The following is a 23,929-nucleotide window of genomic DNA, read 5'->3' on the forward strand; positions in this document are numbered from 1 at the left end:
CGAGGCCACGGAGCCACAATGTGGGAGGGCGGCGGGTGCAGGCAGGGAGCCCGGCAACCAGCAAGAAGGCCCAGTGCTGGGCTGGGGATGTGGCTCAAGCGGTAGCACGCTCGCCTGGCATGCATGTGGCCCGGGTTCGATCCTCAGCACCACATACAAACAAAGATGTTGTGTCCGCCGAAAACTAAAAACAAACAAACAAAAAAAAACTCTCTCTCTCTTTAAAAAAAAAAAAAAGAAGCCCAGTGCAAGCGCCCGAGGGCAGCCAGATGGAGCCCACAGGGCTCCACGCACCTGTCTGCAGGCGGGAGGCACTCAGGGCCGTCTCAGCAGGGCTTCTTTGCTAGTGGCTGTCAGTGCAGGCCCAGCACCAACGGCTCAGCTCCTTCCAGGCTCCTGGAGTCTCTGGTCCACACTCCAGGGGGCTGAAACCCGGGGGGCCTGTTGAGTCCCCACTGTGGGCCTGCCTGAGTACTTTCAGAGAGGTGCTTCCCCTCGGCCTCCTGTGAGCAGACCCTGGTCCTCTCGCAGCACCAGCACCAGCTCCTCTGCTTCCCACCTGGGCTGCAGGTGCTCTGCACACAGATGATGGTTCCCAGCCACGGCATCCCGGCTGGCAGAGCTGCCCAAGTGTCCAACTGTGAGTCCCCCTCCCCACAAAGAGCCAGAGCTGTGGTTGGGTGGGACTCTCAGGGGTAAGCTTTGGTTCAGCATTAGGATAAACAGGAGCAGGGAAGGGAGTGGGCGACCCTGGGAGGAGGCCCCTCAGACACACACAGAGATCCACCTACAACACAGCAAACACCCCCAGTCCCTCAGCCCCCGCCCCTCCTGTGCCCGCCACCCACCTGGAACACCAGGACACCCATGTGCGACACTGCCAGGTTAATCTTGGTCCCCTCCCTGTCGGAAGCTGTGTGGAATCTGATACCATACATCTCTAGCTTGCGAGCAATCTCCAGCACCTGGAAATCCGACTCAGCAGGCGTCTGGCCCCTGTAAGGAAGGACACTGGATGGCATCACTGAGACCCTGGGTTTCTGCAACAGCCACACATATGAAAGAAGCCGCCCAGTAAACAGAGAACAAGAAGGCCAACCAGCAACCAGCAAGGAGGTCCTGCAGCTCCTGCCTCTGTACCCACCCCACGGGTGATGCGCAGGCAGAGCACTGAGCTCCCCACCAAGCCTCTCCCTAGTGGCAGAGTGCTCCTCAGGTTCACTGACTGCTGCAGGAGGGACAAGGTCACATGCAGCCATCAAAATTAAGTCAGAAAAGAGGTCACTGATGACACCACTGACTCATTAAGGCCAATTTCATGTTTTAAGAAGGTATTTCCATAATGTACACTTCTAACTGCTACAATACACTTCCATGAAGACCAAAGTTGAATAAAAATATCATTCTCGGGCTGTGGCTGTGGCTCAGTGGTAGAGTACCTGCCTTGCATGTGTGTGGCACTGAGTTCAATCCTTAGCACTACGTGAAAAAAAATAAATATATTGTGTCCATCTACAACTACAAAAAAAGTATTTAAGAAATCATTCTCTAAACGATTGGCTTTATTCATACAGTCTTCCAGAATGTCATCCTTGCCCAGTCCAAGGTGCAGGTGATGCCACATGGTCCTCGGGGAAGCGAGTGGCCTCCAGGAGAGCAGCCTTCACATGCATCTTGGCTGGGGCCAAGGAAGACACAACTATTGGCGAGCCACGAGAGCCCATGCCCACATGTGGGAGCTCCCGGGACCCCACAGCCCGTGCCCACACGTGGGAGCTCATCTAACAACTCTTCCAAAAATACCTGAATTTTTGAATCTTCAAGGAACAAAGTGACTATGTGGGTTCTCTGTCATTGTGACTTCTGTTCCAGGACTCTGCTGTGGACACTGACCACTGCCTTACATGTTCATAAACCCCAATCCCCACGGAGAGGACCTAGCACAAAGTGTACTGCATTTTAACAGGTACCAATTGGAAATACTAATTCTTTGCAAAGCCACCAGGGAACATTTCCCACCCCTCTTCCTTTTGATGTGGAACTAGGGACTGAACCCAGGGGCATTCTACCACTGAGCTACACGCCCGGCTCTTTTGAGACAGGACCTCGCTAAGTTGCCCACACTGGTCTTGAACTTGCAAGCCTCCTGCTTCAGCCTTCAGGGCTGTTGGGATCAGAGGCGTGTGCCACCATTCAATGCAGAGGTGGACAACCACTCCACCTGCGGTTGAGGAGTCAGGGGTTTCGTAACTATGTTTCACTACTCAGTTCTGTACTTCTCACAGGAACCGGATCCACAGCCAACTGCAAAACCCCTTCCCGCAGTTTCTAAGATCCAAAAGAAATGTGGTAACATCAAGAAAAACACATCTGGATATCTTGTCCAGGCTTATAAAGGATTTCCAGTGGGAGGTGGAAGAGCCATTAGAATCCTGAGACAAAGTAAGAAACTTACTTTGATTAAAATAAAGGTATACTATTTTAAAAATGTATATATATATATTTTTTTTAGTTGTAGTTGAACACAATACCTTTGTTTTTATGTGGTGCTGAGGATTGAACCCAGGGCCTCACGCTTGCTAGGCGAGCATGCTACCACTGAGCCACAATGCCAGCCCAAAGGTACATTATTAAAAAATTTTTTTTTTAGTTATAGATGGACATAATGCCTTTATTTTATTTATTTCATGTGGTGCTGAGGATCAAACCAGTGCCTCACACATGCTAGGCAAGTGCTTCACCACTTGCCTACAAAGCCCCCCAAAGGTACGCTACTGTCTTTAAAACTTAAGCTGGGCTGGGGCTGTGGATCGGTGGTAGAGTGCTTGCCTAGCACGTGTCAGGTGCTGGGTTCAATCCTCAGCAACATATAAAAATAAATAAAGGTATTGGAAGAAAAAAACTTGAGCAAACAATGTTATAATTTGAGGTGTCCCCTGAAAGCACATGTGTGACACAATGCAGGAATATTTGGAATCTAAATGATTGTGAGAGGTGTGACCTAAGCAGTGGGTTGATCCACTATATGCATTAACTGGGTGGTACCTGTGCAGCAGGGAAAGGAGTCACCAAGGGACGTGCCTTTGGGTTTCTCTTTTCCTCCTGGTTGTCACGTCTTGAGTTGTTTCCTCCTCCACACCTTGCAATAATGAGGTTCTGCCTCACCTCGAGCCAGAGCTATGGCTTTGGCTGACCATGGCCCGAGCACCTGAAACCATGAGCTAAGTACGCTTTTCCTCCCCTGAGTTGCTGCTGGGTTTTGGTCACGTCACAGTGATGTAAAGCAGACTCCAACAGAAACTGGGACCAGGAATGGCACACACTGGAAACTGGATCAGAGCCATTCCTTTTATGTTTTAGCTAAGAACTTGTTCACATTCTGTCCATGCCCTGAGATTTTCTGTGAGACTGAATTTAAAGTTGGTGAAGTAATTAATCTGCAGAGGAAGTTTCAAGGCAGCACAGGTAGGTGGCATGGACACTGCTGGCAGCTTTTAGCCAGGTTTACTATGATAAGCAGAGCAGAGCAGGAAGATCTGAAAAACTTACAGTCAAGCTAGAAAACTGGAGCTAAGAAGGTGTGGTCAAGAGATCACAGCACTGAAGATTCGCTACGACCTTTACCAAGAAACAACGGGAAAGGTGATGTAGGGCATCTCAGGAACTGGCAAGAGAATGCCCACTTCAGGCCCCAGGTTGTAAAAGCGATTCCTCTGACAAGAGACCCTGGGGCACCCTGCTTGCACGAGGGGCCTGGAAATCACTGCACTGTGCTCAGCCACCCAGGCACTCAGGTTACGGCAGCCTGTCTCAGGAGGCGTGGCTACTGCCAGGTGGCAGACCCTGGCATCAGTCATGTGGTGCTGGTTCTGCAGAAGTGCAGGCCACTGGAGTCAGTCATGGAGGCCAGGGAGATGCAGCAGGGCGGGAGTCCCTGAGGGCCGCCTCAGAGAGACAACGCATGAAGATGTGGGAAGGAGGCTGAAGCTCAGCGGAGACCCCCAAGGTAAGAGACGCCGGCACCACGGGACGTCTGCTGAGGACAGCATCAGGAATTGTGCAGAGATGAGTGGAGAGAGAGGCTGTGTGGCTGCGACCAGTGAGGTCCCAGGGAGCTACAGGACCTGTTGCCCGGCTGGAATCTGGTCCTGCTTTGGTCCCATCCCTTCTTTCTAGGCTTCCGTTTCTCCCTTGCAGAATGAGAGTTCACTCTTTGCCAGTTTATACTGGAAATATGTGACTTGCTTTTGACCTTTACAGAGGAGAAAACCCAGAGTCTGTCAGATGAGACTTTGGACTTGGACTCTTGGTGATGCTGGAACTGTCAGGACTATGGGGACTCTTGGAAATGGTCTAAATGTTTTACACTGGGAGATGGGCATGACTTCTGGGGGGGCAAGGTGGAATGTTATTGTTTAAATATAGGTACCCCCCAAAATCTCACGTGTGAGACAATGCAAGAATTTTCAGAGGTGAAATGATTAGATTATGAGAGGAGTGATCTAATCTGTGGATCAATCCACTGATATGGATCAACAGAGCAGTAACTACAGGCAGGTAGGGGTAGCTGGAGGAAGCAGGTGACTGGGGCTGTGCCTTTGGGGGCTTATCCTTGTCCCTATGAGCAGACCTCTCACTCTCTCCTCTGTTGTCCCGACACAAGCTGCGTCGCTCTGCCAGACGTTCTTCTGCCTCTCAAGGGCCCAGAGGTATGCAGTTGGCTCATCATGGACTAAACTTCTGAGACTGAGCGCCAAAATGAACTTTTCCTCCTCTCTATTGCTCCTCTCAGGTCTCTCTGCCCCAGTCACACCAAGCTGACTAAAACAGAGAGTGACTTAAAAAAATGAAGGATGTGCAACGGATCTGTCACGGCTGTGGCAGTCAAGGTGAGCACCCCAGAGGCAGTGCCAAGGGCCCTGACTTGTGGAGCGATCCAGCTCACTGCAGGGAGCACCCTACGTCTTAAGGCACACACATGTGCAAACACATACATGCCTATATACAAACACAGGCATATGCACATGACCACAGCACACAACCCACATGTGAATATGCAAGAATGTGTGTGTATACACAGCAACATGAGTACACATAAACACAGAGCATACCAGGAACAGAGACACACCATGAACACGTGTGTATGATCACATACCTAGAAATACACACGCACATGAACACACAGGCATGCACATACACACAGGAGCATACCTGCACACATAGGGACACACACAGCTCTCCCTTTCATGGGCAGGCTTCTCATCCTAGATGCAGTAAACCCAGAACCTGCTCTGAGCGTGCACTGAGGCTGAAGGTCACAGGTGCACTTCTCTCTGACCTCTCTGGGATGAGGTAAGCCTCTACCCAAGGTGCTATGGCCTAAAACATGCTCTGGGCTGCTTGAGGGCTTCCTATGGGTGCCTCCTGCGTCACCCACCTCTCCGGGCTTGTGCTCTGTGGGGGGTCCCCGGCTCTCCTCCCTTCCAGGTCTCACTGGCTGCACAGGTACACAGGGCCTGCATGCTGAAACACACTCCCCAGCATCCTGTCCACTGGGATGGGCTAAACAGTGCCCGATCCAGCTTCCTCAAGGTGTCCAGACCCTGCTCTGTGTTTTTCGGCAGGGAGGAATAAGTACTGCATGGGTGACGGCCTCCCCTTGGAGAGGGCCTTCTGCTATGAGGGCCTCAGAGTGTGGAACTCACAGTAACTACACCTTCCCTGCCATCAGCTGGGGGAAAGCCAAGGGGCACCCAGGGCAACAGAGCCATCAGAGAAGGCAAGTGGACGCTGGGCTACAAGCACTGAAAGACACCCAGGCAGCCTGCACAGTATACCTATGGCAGGGCTCTGCAAGCTCTCACCCGTGACAAAGGGACAAGGACAGGATGTACCACATGGGTGTTTATGGGCCACGTGAAGCACTGGGCACAGGGCCTGCTTGCCATGGCACACTCTGATGGCAATGGCTGTGCCTTCTCTATCAGCTGGCACGTTAACTATGTCGAAGCCGGAACCGTCCCTCCCCGACCCTTTCTCCCAGGCTATGGCTGTGCCTGACTGCCACCCCCTCTGCTGCATGCCCAGCCTTCAGAGGGCCTCCCCACTGCCAAGCAGGCTCTGCCTGCGACCCGAGCTCGGGGACACTGGGGCTGTGCTTGCTGTGCACTCAAATTCTCACCCAAAGGGGTGCTTCTCTGATCTGGAACCTGCCGTAATGCCAGGCATACAAAGGGTACTCCCCGCCCACTGACTGGTCACAGGCATGTGACCCACAACATCTCACAGGGTCCACAGTCCAAGGGAGCTGTTCACACTGACCCAGCAGTGCTGAGACAGGGCGGACTGCAGCCGTGCCTGGCACCTAGACCCTGCACAGGGGGTGTGAAGGCCACCGCCAGGTCAGGTCACAGGGCAGTGTCACCAAGGCTGCAGGGCAACATCCGCCTGAGGGCAGGAGGAGTCTTCCAGAAGGCAGGAGGGTCCTCAGGCCACGTCCCACAATGACTAAGAGTCAGAGCTCTCGGCCTCCAGGGCCCTTCCCATCAGCACCCTGCACATGCCCTATATCCTGTCTCAAGAGGAAGCTGCTGGAGTAGGTCAAAGAGCGGTTTTCAGCATGACTGCCACCAGCAAGTGCGCAAATGCTCCTTCTGTCCCACTCCACAAGTGACAAGTTGCTTCAGGATGAGGATCCCGCCTGGCCCTGGGTGCAGTACCCCTGGCCAGGTCCCTCCAGGCAAGCAGAAGTCCCTATCAACAGAGCGCTCTACTTGCCAGCCTCCTATACAAGCCCTGGGGTCCTCAGCCTGAATCAGCAGGGTCTGTGTCTGAACCCAGTCTAGCTGTGACCTGTGTCAGCAGAGCCACCTTGGGGCCACTATGTGTCCTGAGGCTGGGAAGCAACAGGTGTCATTCCTTTAGAATCCCACAGAAGCCTGAACGAGGGAGGACCCCTTCTGGTTCCGGGCCAGCAAGGGCGACTGCAGTGACAAGGCACTTACATGTGCCTCCGATGGAAGTCCAGGATCTTCTCGAGACAGCACTCCTGGCTAGGCAAGTACTCGTGGGCCTTGAGGTGTTCTCGATCCAGGATCTCATCGTAATCTCCTATTTCCGCTGAGATGAGACGATGGAAGTCAGTGGTTCAGATTATGAAATAAGGTGACAGACAAGCATTTGTGCGTGCATATGCACAAACCAACAGTAAGAAAACCGACCCTAAGTCTGTAGTAAAATAATATATCCCTGTTTTTTCCCCCTGGTATTGGGGATTGGACCCAGAGATGCTCTACCACTGAGGTACATCCCCAGTTCTTTTTTTTTTTTTTAATTTTATTTTAGTTGTTGATGGACCTTTATTTTATTCATTTATTCACATGCAGTGCTGAGGCTCGAACCAGTGCCTCACACATGCTAGGCAAGTGCTCTGCCACTGAGCCCCAGCCCCAGCCTCATCCCCAGGTCTTTTTTATTTTGAGACAAGGTCTTGCTAAGTTGCTGAGGCAGCCCTCTAAGTTGCCATTCTCCCATCTCAGCATTCTGAGTCATTGGGACCACAGGCGTGTGCCATTTTGCCTGGCAAAATGATATATTCCTAAAAAAACAAAATTTGCACCTTAGTTTTCCAAATATTTTATGTTGTCCAACTAAGAGAGCAGGTGGAAGAAATTTTTCCTGACTCCTTAAGAGCAAAGATTGGTGAAGGGTTTCAAAGAGGCTAATCATGAGCCCCGAGTCTATGTGCTCACTATTTTTTACACCACACTTCATAAGTAAACTGTCTCATGGCCATTGTGACCAGGTTAATGTATGTTATTTGTTTCAAGATGATGTATTTTAAATCACTTTTTCCTGAAGGGCTTCTCAAATTTCCTAAGAAATAATGTCTGTGATCTCATGTTACTTTAAGGCCATAAATGGTTTTTTTTCTTAATATTTATTTGTTAGTTTTCGTGGACACAACATCTTTATTTTATTTTTATATGGTGCTGAGGATCGAACCCAGTGCCCCGCGCATGCCAGGCGAATGCGCTACCACTTGAGCCACAATCCCCAGCCCCCATAAATGTTTTTGGATGCAGTATTACATTCAATCATTTCAAGCAATACATGCTTCTGAAATGTTCTAAAACAATCCTGAATTCACAGGAAGGTTGCGAGCACAGCACCAACTGCCCACCTGGAGCCAATGGAGAGTGAACCACCCACACTGTGCCCATCCACGGTACCAGAGGGGACATTCTGACTCACAGCACAGTGTGGCCAGAGTGTCAGCTAGCTGCCTCTCCTGAGCGCAGGCCCTGCTCACAGAGCACAACTTGCCCTGTCTCTACAGCAGCAGCCCTGGTTCAGAGCACCCTGCTACAAGGCAGCACCCCTGGAAAACTGCAGTGGGCCACTGTTGATGCTGGCAGCCCAGCCAGACCACACAGAGCCCTCTACAGGTGCTTCTAGCCAGCAGCCAGGAGGAACCACCCAAGTGCTGCCTGTCAAACAGGGTCTCTGGCCCCACTGGAAACTCAGACTTGGTTTGAGACTCCCTCTGAGATGTGCAGTGGAGTCCACAGTACAGGACGGCCAGACCCAGCAGGACACGTGTGCCTGAGGAAGGGCGGGGACTGCAGCTAGCCGGCACTTACTGACCACACAGCTCTGGCAGCCATGCGTGCCGACTGTCCTGCACTCTCAGCTCCGAGACTCGCGGGTGTGCGGTGGCGGTGCTCAGGGGGCAGCAGCCTGGGTGCGCCCTCTCAGCCGACAGGTGGCTCTGGGGCCTTGGGGCACACATCTGCTTCTCAGGACCTCCTCCCACTGCTGAGGGACCCACCGCCCTTCACACACCTTGCCTATCTCTTGCTGGTGGGGGACACTGTGGAAAGGCCTGCTTTCTCCTCCACCCTGATGCTCCACTCCTCCCAGAGGGCTGTGGCTGGCTCCCAGGAGGCCCCTCTCTGGGTGTGCTGAGAACCTGCTGACGGTCTAGACCTAGCCTGAAGGCACACTGTCGAAATGCACAAAGCCATAGGTGAGAGGGGACTCAAGAAGGGCTGTGGCTACAGAGTTTGGCCTCCAGCCTCGAGGTGGACACATCTGTTAGGATGCCTTCACAGAAGGTGACCCTTGGCCACCGACAATGAGACTCATGGGCTGGGGCTGTAGCTCAGTGGTAGAGCACTTGCCTGGCACATGTGAGGCACTGGTTTGATCCTTAGCACCACATAGAAATAAATGAATAAGTAAAGATATTGTGCCCATTTACCACCAAAAAAAAAGAAGAATGTGACTCAGAAGGCTGAGGCAGGTGTCTGAGGCCAGCCTTGGCAATTTAGCTAGACTCTGTCTGAAAATTAAAAAATAAAAAAGGCCTGAAGACATATCTCAGTGGTATAGCACTTGCCTAGCCCAGGGGAGGCCCATGGTGAACACAAATCCCTCAGCACTGCAAACAAATAAGAAAAAAAAAGAATAAAATCAAGGTGAATACTTCATTCTTTGAGGTGATTACGCATGTGCACCAGCAGCTAACTGTGGCTCGTCCTGAGTGCGGTGCCTAAGACCCCGCGGCACCAGCTCCCGGGGAGTGGGGGTCGGAGACACTGACCCTGCAGGAGATGGGAAGTGAGCAGGGCCGCTGTGCTGGCAGCGCAGGCCAAGCGCTCTTCCTGGAGGTCTCTCTTGAGTTGCAAGGCAAACAAGTACCTAGAAGGGAAGTCAAGACCAGAGAGGTCAGCTCCAAATGTCCTCTGATGGCAGGAAAGCCAAGAGGCCCCAGAAGCAGCAGTAACCAGCAGGGAGCAAAACGCAGGGCCCCATGAAACAGGCAGGTCACAAAAGGCCTTATGGCAACAGGTGGCCCCAACCAAAGGTCGGATGACAGATGGGTTCAGTATCCTGAACACAGCTCAGAGAACACACAGAAAGTGCTGAGCACACAGGCAAAGCCATGCCAAAAAGGAGCCATGCCCTCCAGGCACACCACAGACCCACCACCACACTGTGTGCTGCAATGCCTCCAGCTAGGATGTCCACAAACTCATGGTATAAACCTGTACTCACAGTCTTGGGTGAAATACCAGAAACAGACCATTAAGACACAGCTTAAAACTAAGACTGGGAAAATCTTTAATAGACTGATAATATTTGCCTCAGCTAGAATCTAAGAAACAGGCACTATGAAACACAACTGATGATAATGTGAACACAGAAAGCAGTTTGAAAATATTTCCATATTCACTTGTTGGGTAATGACTGAGCATGTGTTAAGTTCCAGGTCCTGGTCTCAGAGCTCAAATGCGATGGTGAACACTAATTCCCTCCCCTCCCTGGAATTCACAATGCAAATAGTGCAAGCCATTAAAATCTACTACGTTCTCTTGCAATTTACGATTTGCTGCCTTTTAAACTCAGTAGTTCTGCTCCTACAAAATTTTTCTAGAGTAATATTCTTGGAGTTCAAAAATGACAGTTCTTTGCAGCATTTCGTCAGAGAAAAATTGGAATCTGAGAATGACTGAGTGAATCCAGGTGCAGCCTGTGGGCCCAGGAGGAAGGTCGGCCAGGGCTGCTCTAGGTGGGGTCCCCACGGCTGCCTGTCTGCCACGACGGCTGTGAGGCTGTGAGACGGCACTTCCCCGGGTCCTGCACTCATCAGGAAGACTCCTGCTCAAGCACTGGTACTTACCTGGAGAGTGAGGTCTGTGAGCAGGCCACAGAGAACTTTTGCTTTTTATTCTACGTACTGTGACGTGAGAAAATTTTTCTTTTGTCAAAACCATGTACTTTTTAATAAATAAGGACTGACTGCTTAAAAATGAGGCAAAGGGAAGCGCAGGTCAAACTGACTCCGGGCCTGAGTGCTGAGGTTGAGGCCAGGGTTCTAACTCAGAGAGCACTTCCTGTTACCAACAACTGTTGGGAGACCTAGTTCAGAGCGAGTCCCTCCGGAGACTCAAAAGGCTGCCAGCTACACTCTGGTCACTCACAGAGGCACTCCGCAGCCCTGCAGTGGGGTCTCCTCAACCTCAAAACCGAGGCGGAGGGAGGGCAAGAGCTCTCTCCCTCTCCTCCCTGTGACCGTTCCCGATTCCCAGATGTCAACATGACCTCAAGAAACCTTTCAGAGTTTCTGAGATGCTGTGGGTCCAGCCGGGACTCAGGGCAGAGAGTTGCTCTGCTGCTGCTATGACAAGGCCCCTGTCCTCTGTGACCTGCACCTGACCTGGGGCTTCAACCTGGCTTTTAGGTTCTGCTTTAGTTCTTGCTCTCTCCGCTCTCTTTTTTTAACATACAGGAGGGGGAAAAAAAAAAAAAAAAAGAAAGCACAAGAAAGGAGTTGCCATCTCTTTACTGACCAGATGACTACTATTCACACTGTCTTTCAATCATTTCTGCAAAAAAGCAACCTTGAATTAAAGGGAGTAGCACAAAAGAAAACGGCCTGATGCCTCTGCTCCATGCATCTGCAAGGCCTTGCAGACTGAGCTGCTCCCTAGCCCACGGGGGCTCTGGTTCATGCCAGGCCTGCTCCTGGAGGCACCACACTGCCCTGACACAGCCCTCCAGCCTTTGTTCTCAAGTTCCCCCTGCGACCTTCCTTCTAAGCCTGCTGTACATCCAGGTCTGTGCATGAGTCATTGTCACAGCGCTGCTTTAACTACTCTTCACTTTCTGTTTTTATGTGTGCACTAACTCATCCATTCTTGATCATTCATGGTAGAGAGATAAATACAGGACCCCGGGGGATGCAGCTCCAGTGCAGAGTGAGCTCTTCACCTTGTATATTCTTCTTGCAACTGACCAGGATCAGGTGGGAAGAATTTCACAGCTAGGCGAAGCACTGCATTCTTTGGTCCTATAAAAAGAAACTTTTAGATTTCACAAAAGCTGATTTTTGTATTAATTCTCTTTCCATATATTACTGTGTAATTGGGTGAGTGCTTTAAAATGGGCTGGGCTGTTAAGCATTTTCTCCTCTGGTAGGATGGTATTAAAACATTTCCTGTGCACGAGTATGAATCCTAAGCACCAATCACACATACTGAAGAGAAATTTCAAATCTTTTATTTCCCTAAGCAGAGATTATTTTATAAATCCTTTGAAACTGCCCATTAAATTGTGGAATATATTCCTGGGTAGGGGTGTTGCTCAGTGGTAGAGCACTTGCCTAGCATGCATAAGGCCCATGTTCAATCCCCAACATCATTAAAAAAATTTTTTAAAATCCCTGTTTACATTTTAGGATAAAAATGATGAAGTTCAAGTGTTAATACCATTTTAATTCAGTAGTAAAAAAAATTTTTTTTAAATCCTTATATATATTAATGAAAGAAAATGTTACTACCACTTACTATAGTGAACTAGAACTGATTTTTGTAAGGAAAAGGTATAAGATATAGCTGAACTGAATGCCTTTGTGCCATAGAAATTTAATAGTAAAACAGCCATGTGATTTCCACCACAAGAGCAGCTGCTCTTTCACCCGGCGGCCGTCACCGACCACTGTCGCCAAGTCTCGGGCACTGTCTGTGACTGCACACACCAGATTTCTCCTCCACATGTGCCTACTGGTGTGTTGTAGCTAGCTGCACTTGTGGTTGGATGTATGGTTGTATGTTTGCACATGCACACAATATAATAAGGAGGAGCCATTTGCTAAGACACTAGGGAACCTAAACAGCCTTAGCTCAACTGTGCAGGACAAAGTTACTTTCACACATCCTCTTGTCTTCAACTTTGTACTAGAAAAAAAATAGTTATGGTGATTCAGAAATTAGAGACTTTATCGTATATGATATATATAAGAACTGAGGACTATTACTGTATGCCTTCATATTTAAATTTAATAAGGAAACTAACAAAAACAATTATGCTCACAATTACAATTACGTTTACCATTATGGAACAGTATTAACATTTTATCAAAATGCTACCTATGGGCTGAAGATGTGGCTCAGTGGTAGAGCTCTTGCCTGACCTGCAAGAAGCCCTGGGTTCAGTCCCCAGCACACCAAAATAAGTAAGCAAGCAAGCTACCTAAGAGAGGCACCACAGTGCATTTTCACAGCCTGTGTACAAAGTGCATGCTTACTATTTTACATATTAGCCAAAATTTAAGATACCAAACAACATATCCTATAACTTCCAATGTGAGGTGGTCACCCAGGACCACCTGAGACAGATGTGACATCCCACCCACCTCTCCTCTACAGCTGGAATCAAGAGCAAACAGCTTCTAAGCTCATCTGCCGTGGAGTGACACAAGTGTGTGGACACACCTGCAGCCTCAGCATTCTACAACAGGGCATCTAGTGACCACAGTCTTAAGAGAGTTACACAAAGGACTTACTTCGTACTTGCCTAATGATGGGTTTCATAGGTTCAAGCCAAATCTAAAGAGAATTTAACAAAAGAGAAAAACTCGATTAATAATTTTCCTATTTAACAAGTGTATTTTGTATCTTGCTATAAAATACAAAAATACTTATGATTAAGAGAAATTTTTATAACAGAGATATTTTGACTCTACTCCCTTTTTATAGCAACCGAATCTCGACAAACCATGGGAAGCTCAGCAATGCCTGCTTCAAGAGCGGGGGGACACTAAACTGCTGTCACACTAGTCATCTCTCCTGAGCCCAGCACTCAGTCACTGTGCACAGGACAGGCACCAGTGATCACCTCGGGGATGTGGTCAACACCACATCGCATTCACAGACCACAACTCCCGAGAGGGCCATCGCATGAGACAGGCCCTCTGTGGCACCAGAGCAGAGACCCTTGGGCAAACACAGCTGTGCAGGGACAGCTGAGGGCCAGACCCAGAGCTAGAAGCCGACAACATGCTTCCTGAACGGAGAGGTTGATGTGGGTCTCTTTATGACAGTCACATCTAAGAACACTGGAGGATCACACTGTTTAAGGTTTTGTCTCTTAAGTAAAACAATTTGCTCAAAATTCACTTTCAAAATGTTTACTAGGCAGATGCATCCGAGGCTGCTGTGTAACTTGGCACACAGTGCTGTAAGCAGAGTGGGTCTAGGGAGGTGTGAATTCAGGTTCATTAAAGACGGACATGCTCTTTATGGCTAAAGATAAAGCACTTTAATAGCACAGCTCTGATAAAAATAATGTTCCAATAATCAAATAGCTTGCCTTCACCCTTACAGAAGGTTCCAAAGGCTCTGCGCACAGAGCACCTCATGAACATCCTATAACACAGTCACAGCCTGTTTCCAAAAGCAAATCAAAAGCACATACCCAGTGGGGCTGGACGTTCTGAAACTCCAACCCGAAGTAGTCGCACTCGATCAGGTTCAAGCGCTTCCACACCTGCATCAGCAAGAGCTGGCCGGCACACTTGGGCTGCGGAGAGGCAAGAAGAGCCTGAGGGCCAGGGGACAGGGACATCTGGAAAACTGGCACAAAGCTACAGCTCTCACACGAGGCGCAGGTGGCCCTGCTGTACTTTGCCTGCGTATGAGCAAGATCTACACACACGACAGTGCACACGAGTCTGCTGAGGCATCTGTGTTTATCCACTGATAGCAAAATAAACGTACAGCTCAAAAGTCCTTCCATTTTACATTCTTACTGTGTTTTTAGTTGTATTTCTCTGGCATATAATGATTTCTAGTTTCAGTAAACATTTCACCAAATAATTCTGACATCTGCTCAAAAGTGGAGTTCCACAGTCTCTGTTTACATAGGCTCCCAGTGAATAATTTACCATTTGACAGCATTTCACATTATGGAGAAGAATGTGAACTGTTCAAAAACAAGATGGGGCATGTCAGCTCTCCAGAAGAAAAATAAAGTGATGTCCTAGTTTACACTATTCACAAAAACAAACTGCAACGACTAAAGGCTAAAATAAAACAGAGTAGACTGTCTCTATACTCCTGGGGATCATAAATCATAAATAGGTGAAGTCTTCCTAAGCATAGCCCAACAGGAAGACCAGCAGTCTGCCTGCCCCGGAGCTCCTGAAAGGAAGATGTTTAACAAAGCTATGATCTACAATCACACTAAAAAGACAAGATGGTCCTGCTTTACTCTTGGCAATCGGGTGAAGAAACACAACAGTTGTTAGGCATTTAAAAAGGTATTAAACCCCTCTGACAACAGGATCAACTACAACAGAGAGACCTCACGTGCCTGTGAGAAAACAGCCCCACACAGAGCTGGGGGTGTGAGTTAACATGACCTGGGCGGGGGAACGTGGAAATACTTTTCAGAATTTCAAGTGTTCATTTACCTTTGCCCCAGCAACTCCACTTCCAGAATGTTCCCAACAGATATTCTCATAAACTGCACAGAGCTAATTCCATAGGACAGATTCAGCAAAGGGCTGGTGGAGTAAGTGCTAGCCCAACCATACTGGAAAAGGGTGCAAGCCCAGAAGAACACGGAACTCTCTGGGGATCATGGAGCACAGTCCACCACACAGGCTGGCCGACAAGAGAATCCCAGTCTGCATTCCCATGGGGTGCAGGTAACAGGACAGTTCTCTCTCTCTCTCTCTCTCTCTCTCTCTCTCTCTCTCACACACACACACACACACACACACACACACACACAGTAGAAATAACTGTGATGGCTATACACTACATCTTTAAAGTGACCACCATCATAGCACTGAACAGAGGCGGGAGGCCAGGGGCCTCTTGTTTCTTCAAGTCTGTCATCTCTGAATGAGGAGGAGCACATCGTTTTTACACAATAATATGCCAGATGGATGTGGTGGTGCCTGCCTGTGACCCCAGCTACTCTGGAGGCTGAGGCAGGAGTATCTTGAGTTCTAAGGCCAGGCTGGGCAACTCAGGGAGACCCTGTCATGAGACAAAAACCAAAAAACAAACAAATAAAGAACCCAAGAGTCCCATGCCCGTGAGGAAAAGGCAGATCTCCACTGCTCCCAGACCCTGTGACCCAGGGCTCACATTCCTAAGAGGAGGCTTCTTGGGAGGAATGAAAACCTGCAATTCCTTGTTACAAAGAACTGTAACAGTGAAAACCTCCTCAAAATGGACAGTGGGAGAAGAGCTAGTGACCTTACAAATATGTTAAATCTAATTTTGTTTCTGGTACTGGGGATTGAACCCAGGGGGCTCTACCACTAGCTGCACCCTTAGTCCTTTCTGTTTTGAGACAGGGTTTCACAAATTGAGAGACTGGCCAAGATCTTGCTGTCCTCCTACTTTAGGCTCCCAAGGACCCGAGATTCTTCTGGGCTGACGTCACTCTCATGCGGTGGGCATCTCAGAGGGGTACATCAGTGCTCCTAGCTCAGGAGACGCAGCTACACCAGCCCTTTCAGATTGAGCACCAAACCTCCAGGGTTGGCTGGCCAAGAAGAAATCAAGGTGGAAACCAACTCCTCCCAGGAGAGACTGGACAACTCAACTTTTTTTAGGGCTGGGGATATGGCTCAGTTGGCAGAGTGCTTGCCTTACATGCACAGGCTCTGGGTCCTATCCCCAACTCCACAAAAAAAACACAAACAAATCCGTACAGAAATTAAAGATAAGAAAAACACCAACAGCTCATGCTTCAGACAAAGGGCTAATTTCTTCAAAAAACATGGAAATGCAAGAATCCTGAGTAAAGATCTCACCTTAACTGCTATGTACGAAGCGCCCTGACGGCTGACCTTGGGAGGTCCTGGGAGCTGGAGCAGCCAGTGGGCGCCGAGCTCTGCCACTCTTCCTCACAGGCCTGCCTGCACCTGCTGTGGCTGCTCGCCGACAGCCTTCAGGTACACACAGGGAGTGGTGAAAACAGAAGCGTGGAGGCTCCGAGAGCGTGATCAGACCCACAGATCAAGGTCACACTGAGGTACTTTTTTTGGTCTATCATATTGGCAAAACCTGAAGGACGGGAAACAGGTGTGCTCACATGGGGCTGGTGAAAGAAACTGCATCTTCCAGGAGCCAAAGTCCAACATACCCTCATCTCACAAATCATGCTCTAACAAGTACCTCACAGGTGCAGAACAATGCATATAAAGAAACACGTGTTATGCCGGGGGCGGTGGCGCACACCTGAAATCCTAGCAGCTCGGGAGGCCGAGGCAGGAGAATCATGAGTTCAAAGCCAGCCTCAGCAAAAGTGAGGCGCTAAAATGTTCTGTAGGGAACATTCTGGAAGTGGTGAGATCCTGTCTCTGAATAAAATACAAATTAGAGCTGGGGACGTGGCTCAGTGGCTGAGTACCCCTGAGTTCAATTCCCAGTACCCCCTCGGAAAAAAAAAGAAAGAAAGAAATATGTGTTACAATAAGGGTTCTAGTAGCAAATGATCAAACGTACTCTAACTCTACCAGTACATGACTGCCTAAAAATTACTGAAATCAGACAATGCTGTTCCAGACAGAATTTTAAAAAGTCAGTCTGCTGTGTGCTAAAAGGGGAAGGATTCTTGAATATACCAAAAGAAGAAAGGAAGGGGTAGAACAGCACGTATGCCACCGTGTGTGACAGGGGCAAATTGGTGAGCATGCGTGATGTGAGGGAAGGAATAAGTTGCACACAGATGTGTGTTTGGTGGAGTGTGTGTGTGTGGTGGAGTGTGTGTGTGCAAAGCATGTGCACGCATGTGTATGTACACAGGCGCTCTCTGCAGGAACCACCACAAGCCAGCAGCAGCCCGGGCTCCAGAGCCCAGCTGTGTGCACACCTGCTTACACTTCTCCCCTCCGTCCCGTGGCACGGACCAGACCTGTTAGGTCTGGGTAAAGGCAGGCTGCGTGCCGCAGGAGGGCTGTGGACACACCAGGTTCTGCACAGGGTGGATGAGGCAGGTGAGGGTGGGGGTCAAGAGGGGCCGCAGCCTGCAGAGGGATGTCAGGGCCACCAGGGGGAGGGCATCAACACTGGGAAGGGACCCTGGCCTGTGGGCCAGAGGCCCGGCTTTGCCCATCAGCAGGCTTTGGGGAATGAAGGCCTCCAGGAAACAGCTGCACACAAGCCTTTCACAGGAAAGGGCTGATGCCAGATCGGGGGCAGGGAGGGGACAAGCTGAGCGCAGGCAGAGAAGCCCTCAGAGTGAGAGGCCATGTCCAAAGGAGGGAAGCGCTCCTCACTGGCAAGTCTGGGGCCGCCTGGGCATCACAGCAAGCAATGGCAGTGCCGTGGTTCAGATGTGAGGCGTCCCCAAACCCCAGGCGTGAGGCGGGGTGAGGAGGTTCAGCGGGCAGAGCCTGGGTCAGGAGGGCCTTACCTAAGCAGTGCACTACTCCCTGACTGGGTAGCTGGGTGGTGACCACAGGCAGGTGGGGTCTGGCTGGGGGGAGGTGGGTCCTGGAGGCGTGCCTTCCAGTGTATATTTTGTCCTTGGTCAGTGGAGCTCTCTCTCTCTCTCTCTGCTTCCTGGCTGCCAAGTGCTGAGCTGCCTTCTTCCCCCACACCCTCCACCATGACGTGCTGCCTCACTTGCACCCAGAGCAATGGAGTCAGCGTCTATGGACCTCTGAAACCACGAGCCCAAATAACTTTTCCTCCTCAACTGTTCTTGCCGGACTTTCGGTCACAGCAGGGAGCCAGCTGACTAAAGAGGCGGAATGAGTGGAAACCCATTGGGCAGAACAGGGACCAGAAGCCCACCTGATGTGAGAACTGGTTCCACCCTGAGAGCAGAGAGATGCTGCAGGGCTCCAAGGGTGCTCCCCACTGCGGAGAGGCCTGTCCAACACATCCTAACCAGGCGGCCAAAGCGGTCAGCACCAGAAATGGGACAGACTCAAACCCAGTGCGATGTAACTAGATGAATGAGAACCCAGCACCCTTGGGTGCCACCCCTGCCAAGGGTGCACAAGCTGGTCCAGGTGCAAGGAAACTGCGAAGCCAGATGGTCTCACCCAACTGCCGTGCCCCTTGTACTCATCAGCTTCCCTTTACTATAACAACATACCAGAGGCCGTTCACCTACAAGGAGAGGAGATTCACTTGGGCTCACAGATTTGTAGGTTCTGGTCTAGGGGGTGGGTGTCGCGTTGCTCAGAGCCACTGGCAAGGCAGCACGCGGGGCGGCAGTGTGTAGTGGAGCGAGCAGCTCAGTTCACCACCAGAAGCAAGAAGAGCAGGAGGAAGGGGCCTGTGCTGAGCCCCCCTTCAAGGGCACCCCCAGGCCCAGGCCCTCTCCAGGCCCCGCCTCACACAAGTCCTGCTAGCTTCCCACACGGGGCTTTTGGGAGGCACTCAGGGCTGGGGACATCAGGGCTGAAGGAGGCCAGGAGAGGCATGGCCCCCTGTCCTGCGTCACATCCATGAAGAGCCTTCGAAGAGCCTTATGTTGGCACAAAGTGCCCTTGAGAGTGTCAGGGAAGAAAGAGTCTTTGGCTCTTGTTGTTTTTTTTCTTCAAGTTTTAAACTGCTTTAAAATACAGAATACAAACACTTAAAAATACAGAATCTTGGCTTCCAAAATAAATAGAACCTGTATACAAAATATTCAAATAAGCGAATTTAGAAAAGTTGAAGGATCGATCGTGAAGAGCACTTCTATTCTATAAACCACTATGCTGAACACCACATTCCACTGCTGAGACAGTTCCCCCTCCGTGATCCTGGGATCTCCCTCTGTATCAACTGTCATTTCTCCCCAAGTGACCTATTAACCCAGTGCTGTTCCAAGGAAAACCCAGCAGCTTGTGTCTACAGAAACTGACAGCAGATTAAAAACTACACAAATCCCAAAGGTCTCAAACATCGGAGAAGGACGGGTTTGGTGGACTTCCACTATCAGATAGCAAGATTCAGTGCCCAGCTGCAGGAAAGATGCAGTGGTTCTGACGTGAGCACAGGGGCCAACACAGGCCCACCGTGCCCGCAGAGGACAGGAAGTCGGCCCAGGAGGACATGCTGACAAGCACGCCGGGAACAGTAGGGTCCACTACACAAGAACACGCACCCTGCCTCACACTACACGTACGTCACCCAGCGACCCACAGAGGAATCCCACAACAAGGCCTAGAGAGGCAGACACTCTCCAGCAGGACACGAGGAACGTGGCCACAGAAGAAAGCGCGGAGCTGGACTCCCTGGCGTTACAGACTCACGTGCGTGAAGACACTGTGCAGGTGACAAAGAGCAAGCCACACACTGAAGACATTCGTGATGCAAAGTTCCAACAGAGGCCAGGCATGGGAGCGCCCACCTGTGACCCCACACCTTGGGAGGCTGAGGCACGTCCTCCTGTGCTGACTTCCTGTCCTCTGCGGGGGTGGGGGTGGGGGTGGGCCTGTGTTGGCCCCTGTGCTCACGTCAGGACCCCTGCATCTTTGCTGCAGCTGGGCACTGAATCGTGGAAGTCCGCCAAACCTTCTTGTCTGATGTCCGAGGCCTTTGGGTTGGTGCAGTCTTCTAACCGGCTGTCAGTTTCCAAGTTCGAGGCCTTATTAACTTAGCAAGGCCATAAGCAATAAGTGAGACCCTGTCTTGAAATAAAAGATAAAAAGGGCTGGGATGTGGCTCAGTGGCAAATTGCCCCTGGGTTCAAACTCTAGTACCCCCCGCAAAAAAAATCCAACAAACGTCGTATACCAATATAAAGATCTTATAAATTACAGGAAAAGACAGCCAGCCCATGTGAAGGCAACTGGGCAAAAGCACCTGAACGGATACTTCACACAAGGGGTACTCAATGGCCAGTAAAAAGGAGAGTGAGGAGACGAGACCAGGGAGATGCATGTGGAACCCTGAGGGGACCCTAACAGAACAGGTCCCACCAACGTGGGCCAGATGTGGGCCACCCAAGGCTCACACTCTGTCAATGTTAAACATCCAGAGTGTGATCAAACCTATACACAGATACGCCCAGCCACTCCGTCCTGGGTGGACACCATGCTGTGGCCTAGATGTGAGGGTCCCCAACAGCTCCCTGGGAGACGATGCCGCCCCTCTCAGAGGTGAAGTGACTGGCTGTAAGAGTCGGCCCCAGTCCATGGACAACTCACTTGACAGAGATTAACTGGGTGGCAACTGGAAGAGGTGGGTCCCTGGGGCATGGCTTTGGGGTGTATGCTTTGTCCCTGGTGAGCAGGCTTCCTGATGGCCAGGTCCTGGGCCACATCCTCATTTTGGGCACAGAGGGATGGAGGGGAGAGACTGTCTACAGTCTGCAGCCTCTGAAACAGTGAGCCCAGTGATCTTTTCTTCCTCTAAGTAGTTCTTGTCAGGTCTTCTGGTCACAGCAGTGGAAAAGTCGACCCCAACACCATGGAGAGACGTGTCTAAGAATGTCCGCTCCCAGCAGTGCAAAGCTGGAACCCGCTGCAACACTCACTCAGAGCAGAAGGGAAACTGCGCCTTATTGTACCAATGGAGACTCCCCAGCAATGAAGACACCACTGCCACTGAGAGTCACGTTCAGGTGACATGGGAAGCAGTATGGAGACTCCCTAGAACACCTGGAGTGAGACCACCGTCTGACTCAGCTATCCCACTCCTTGGTTTGTTCCCAAAGGACTTAAAATCAGCATACTACAGTGAAGCAGCCACATCAATTTCAAACAGCTTAATTCAAGATACCTAAGCTATGGAACAAACCTGAGTGTCCTTCAACAGATGAATGGATAAAGAGAATGTGGTACATATACACACTGGAATATTACTCAGCCTTTAAGGAGAATGAAATTATGGCACTTGCAGGTAAATGGATGAAGCTAGACTATTATGCTAAGCAAAATAAGCCAATCCCCCCAAACCAAAGGCCCAGTGTTTTCTCTGATATGCGGATGCTAATTCACAATAAGGGGTGGGGGGGCTAGGGAAGAATAGAGTTACTTTGGATTAGGAGTGAAGGGAGGGGAGGGACACCGGGTAGGAAGGATAGTAGAATGGAGTGGACATTATTACCCTATGTGCACATGTAACTACGCGACCAGTGTGATTCTACATCTTGTACAACCAGAAGAATAAGAAGTTTTACTCCATATATGTATGATGCAAAGTGCATTCTACTGTCAGGTAGAACTAATCAGAACAAATAAAAAAAAGATTAAAAGAGAGATTAAGGGCTGGGGATGTGGCTCAAGAGGTAGCGCGCTCGCCTGGCATGCGTGCGGCCCGGGTTCGATCCTCAGCACCACATACAAACAAAGATGTTGTGCCCGCCGAAAACTAAAAAATAAATATTAAAAAAAATTCTCTCTCACTCTCTCTCTCTCTTTAAAAAAAAAAAAAAGAGAGAGAGAGAGAGATTAAAACTGTAGCCACTTTTTTGTGGGGTGGAAACTGACGCGGCGGGCCCCTGGGAACCCAGGCTGCTCCTCCATCCAGTTGGGGTCCAGGGTTGTAGATACATACCCAGCAGCACTCGCATGGTGTGTGCAAGTGCTTGTGTATTCTACCTCAGTAGGAATATGACCGAAGCTGGGCGTTCTGGTGCACACCTGATGTCCTACCTACTCAGGAAATGGAGGCAGGAGGATTTCCTGGGCAATACAGTGAGGCTCCGTCTCAAAATGAGAATGAAAATAAATGTGATTACAAGGCGGGGGGGCAGGGGTAAGAATCTTTGGAGTTCATGAAAATTGATCCTCCACCTCCCACACTACGGCCTGTTAGAGTCTCTGTGCTACCAACTTCACCCCTGCTGATGGGTCCAGAACTCTCAGCTCCTCGAGGTGCGGGCTCCACTGCGGGACAGTCTGCTGGAGAAGGGTGCGGGCTGACCGTCTCTCTAACCCTCACTATTGCATCAGTGTCCTCTAGACAGGGTGCAGTCTGCTGAGGCCCTTCTGTGAATGGACAGAAGGCAGTGTCACCGAGACGCCCTGGAGAGGCCAGCCAGTACAACAGCTACACCACGGAGACCTCCCACATACACAGGCCGCCTGGCACAGGTTTGGCTGTCCAGGGAGGAAGCAGTAGTCCTCAGGGGACCACATTTTAAACAAAACATTTTCTTTTCTCTTTCGTTTCTTTTTTTTTAATTTTTAGTTGTGTTAGGGAGATGCTGACCAAACCTAGAGAAGACCACACTACAAGAGCAGGCTTCCTAGTGACCACTTGGATTTCACAGCTGGACAGTGACTGCAGCAGAGACATGCCTTTGGTCCTTTGAGTGTGCTCTCTTCTCCAAACCAGACGTGCAGCTGTCTGGCCGGAGGGCTGGCCACCCTCTGCTCCCAGTGAAGAGGAGGGGTGTTCTTGAGCGGCCAGGCCACCCTGCGGACATGAGGACAGGCTCTGGAGCTGCAAGCCCAGCTCGGTGGGTTGTTTCATGTGAGGATACATCCAGTTCTCACAGAGGGGGTCATGAGATCATGTAGGGAAACTGCTCCTGCCCATGAGCTCACCCACAGGACAACATGGCATCACCAGAAAGCATCACCTGACCACCCCCAGAGCTGGCTCATGCCCTCCTGGGGACAGTTCCCTTAGCACTGGTCCTTGAGCATGCCAACTTCCTTCTTAAAGAGGGTGTACAAGAGGCCAGGCCAACAGGTAGAATGGAGAGCCCCTGCGGTGTGGATGGCACCCGGGGAGACCCCCCCACCGCCAACACGTCTGCACACAGAGGCTGCGGTGGCAGTCAATGGTGTGCAGCTGGCTAACGTGTGCAGGCCTTGGTTCAGTCCTCAGCACCTTAGAAACAGAGGACACGAAGCGCAAAGCCCACCACCTTTCTCATTAGTGTGTATGTGGCGATGGGGACTGAGCCTAGAGGCTCTCGACCATTGACCTACATCCCTGAGCCTTTTTAATTTTTGAGATAGGGTCTCATTAAGTTGCCAAGACTGGCCTCAAACCAATGATCCTCCTGCCTCAGCCTCCCAAGTAGCTGGGATTACAGGTCCATAATGTATTTTAGAGGTGCCAAACTCTCAAGATATTTTTCAACATTACTTGCCTAAATAATTTTTTAAAAATATTTTTATTAGATTTTGATGGACCTTTATTTCATTTACTTATTTATATGTGGTACC

General features: G+C 50.2%; 1 protein-coding gene across 8 annotated transcripts in view; it reads right to left on the reverse strand.

The window, feature by feature from the left end:
- The window catches only part of Farp2 (FERM, ARH/RhoGEF and pleckstrin domain protein 2), a 94,261-nt gene that overhangs the window by 40,637 nt on the left and 29,695 nt on the right, over nt 1–23,929 (reverse strand). For all 8 annotated transcript variants that reach the window (XR_013092345.2, XR_013092346.2, XM_076866597.2 and 5 more), the window contains exons 3-8: nt 14,260–14,364; nt 13,349–13,391; nt 11,776–11,854; nt 9,605–9,702; nt 7,005–7,119; nt 849–996 (exon numbers count right to left, since the gene is read on the reverse strand). Coding sequence is in view for 6 of the 8 variants with exons in the window: in XM_076866597.2 (XP_076722712.2) it covers nt 849–996; nt 7,005–7,119; nt 9,605–9,702; nt 11,776–11,854; nt 13,349–13,391; nt 14,260–14,364 (588 nt within the window). In the remaining 2 variants the exon portion in view is untranslated. The remainder of the gene's footprint in view (nt 1–848; nt 997–7,004; nt 7,120–9,604; nt 9,703–11,775; nt 11,855–13,348; nt 13,392–14,259; nt 14,365–23,929) is intronic.

The sequence above is a fragment of the Callospermophilus lateralis genome, chromosome 9 (genome assembly GCF_048772815.1).
Source record: "Callospermophilus lateralis isolate mCalLat2 chromosome 9, mCalLat2.hap1, whole genome shotgun sequence".
Lineage (NCBI taxonomy): Eukaryota > Metazoa > Chordata > Mammalia > Rodentia > Sciuridae > Callospermophilus > Callospermophilus lateralis.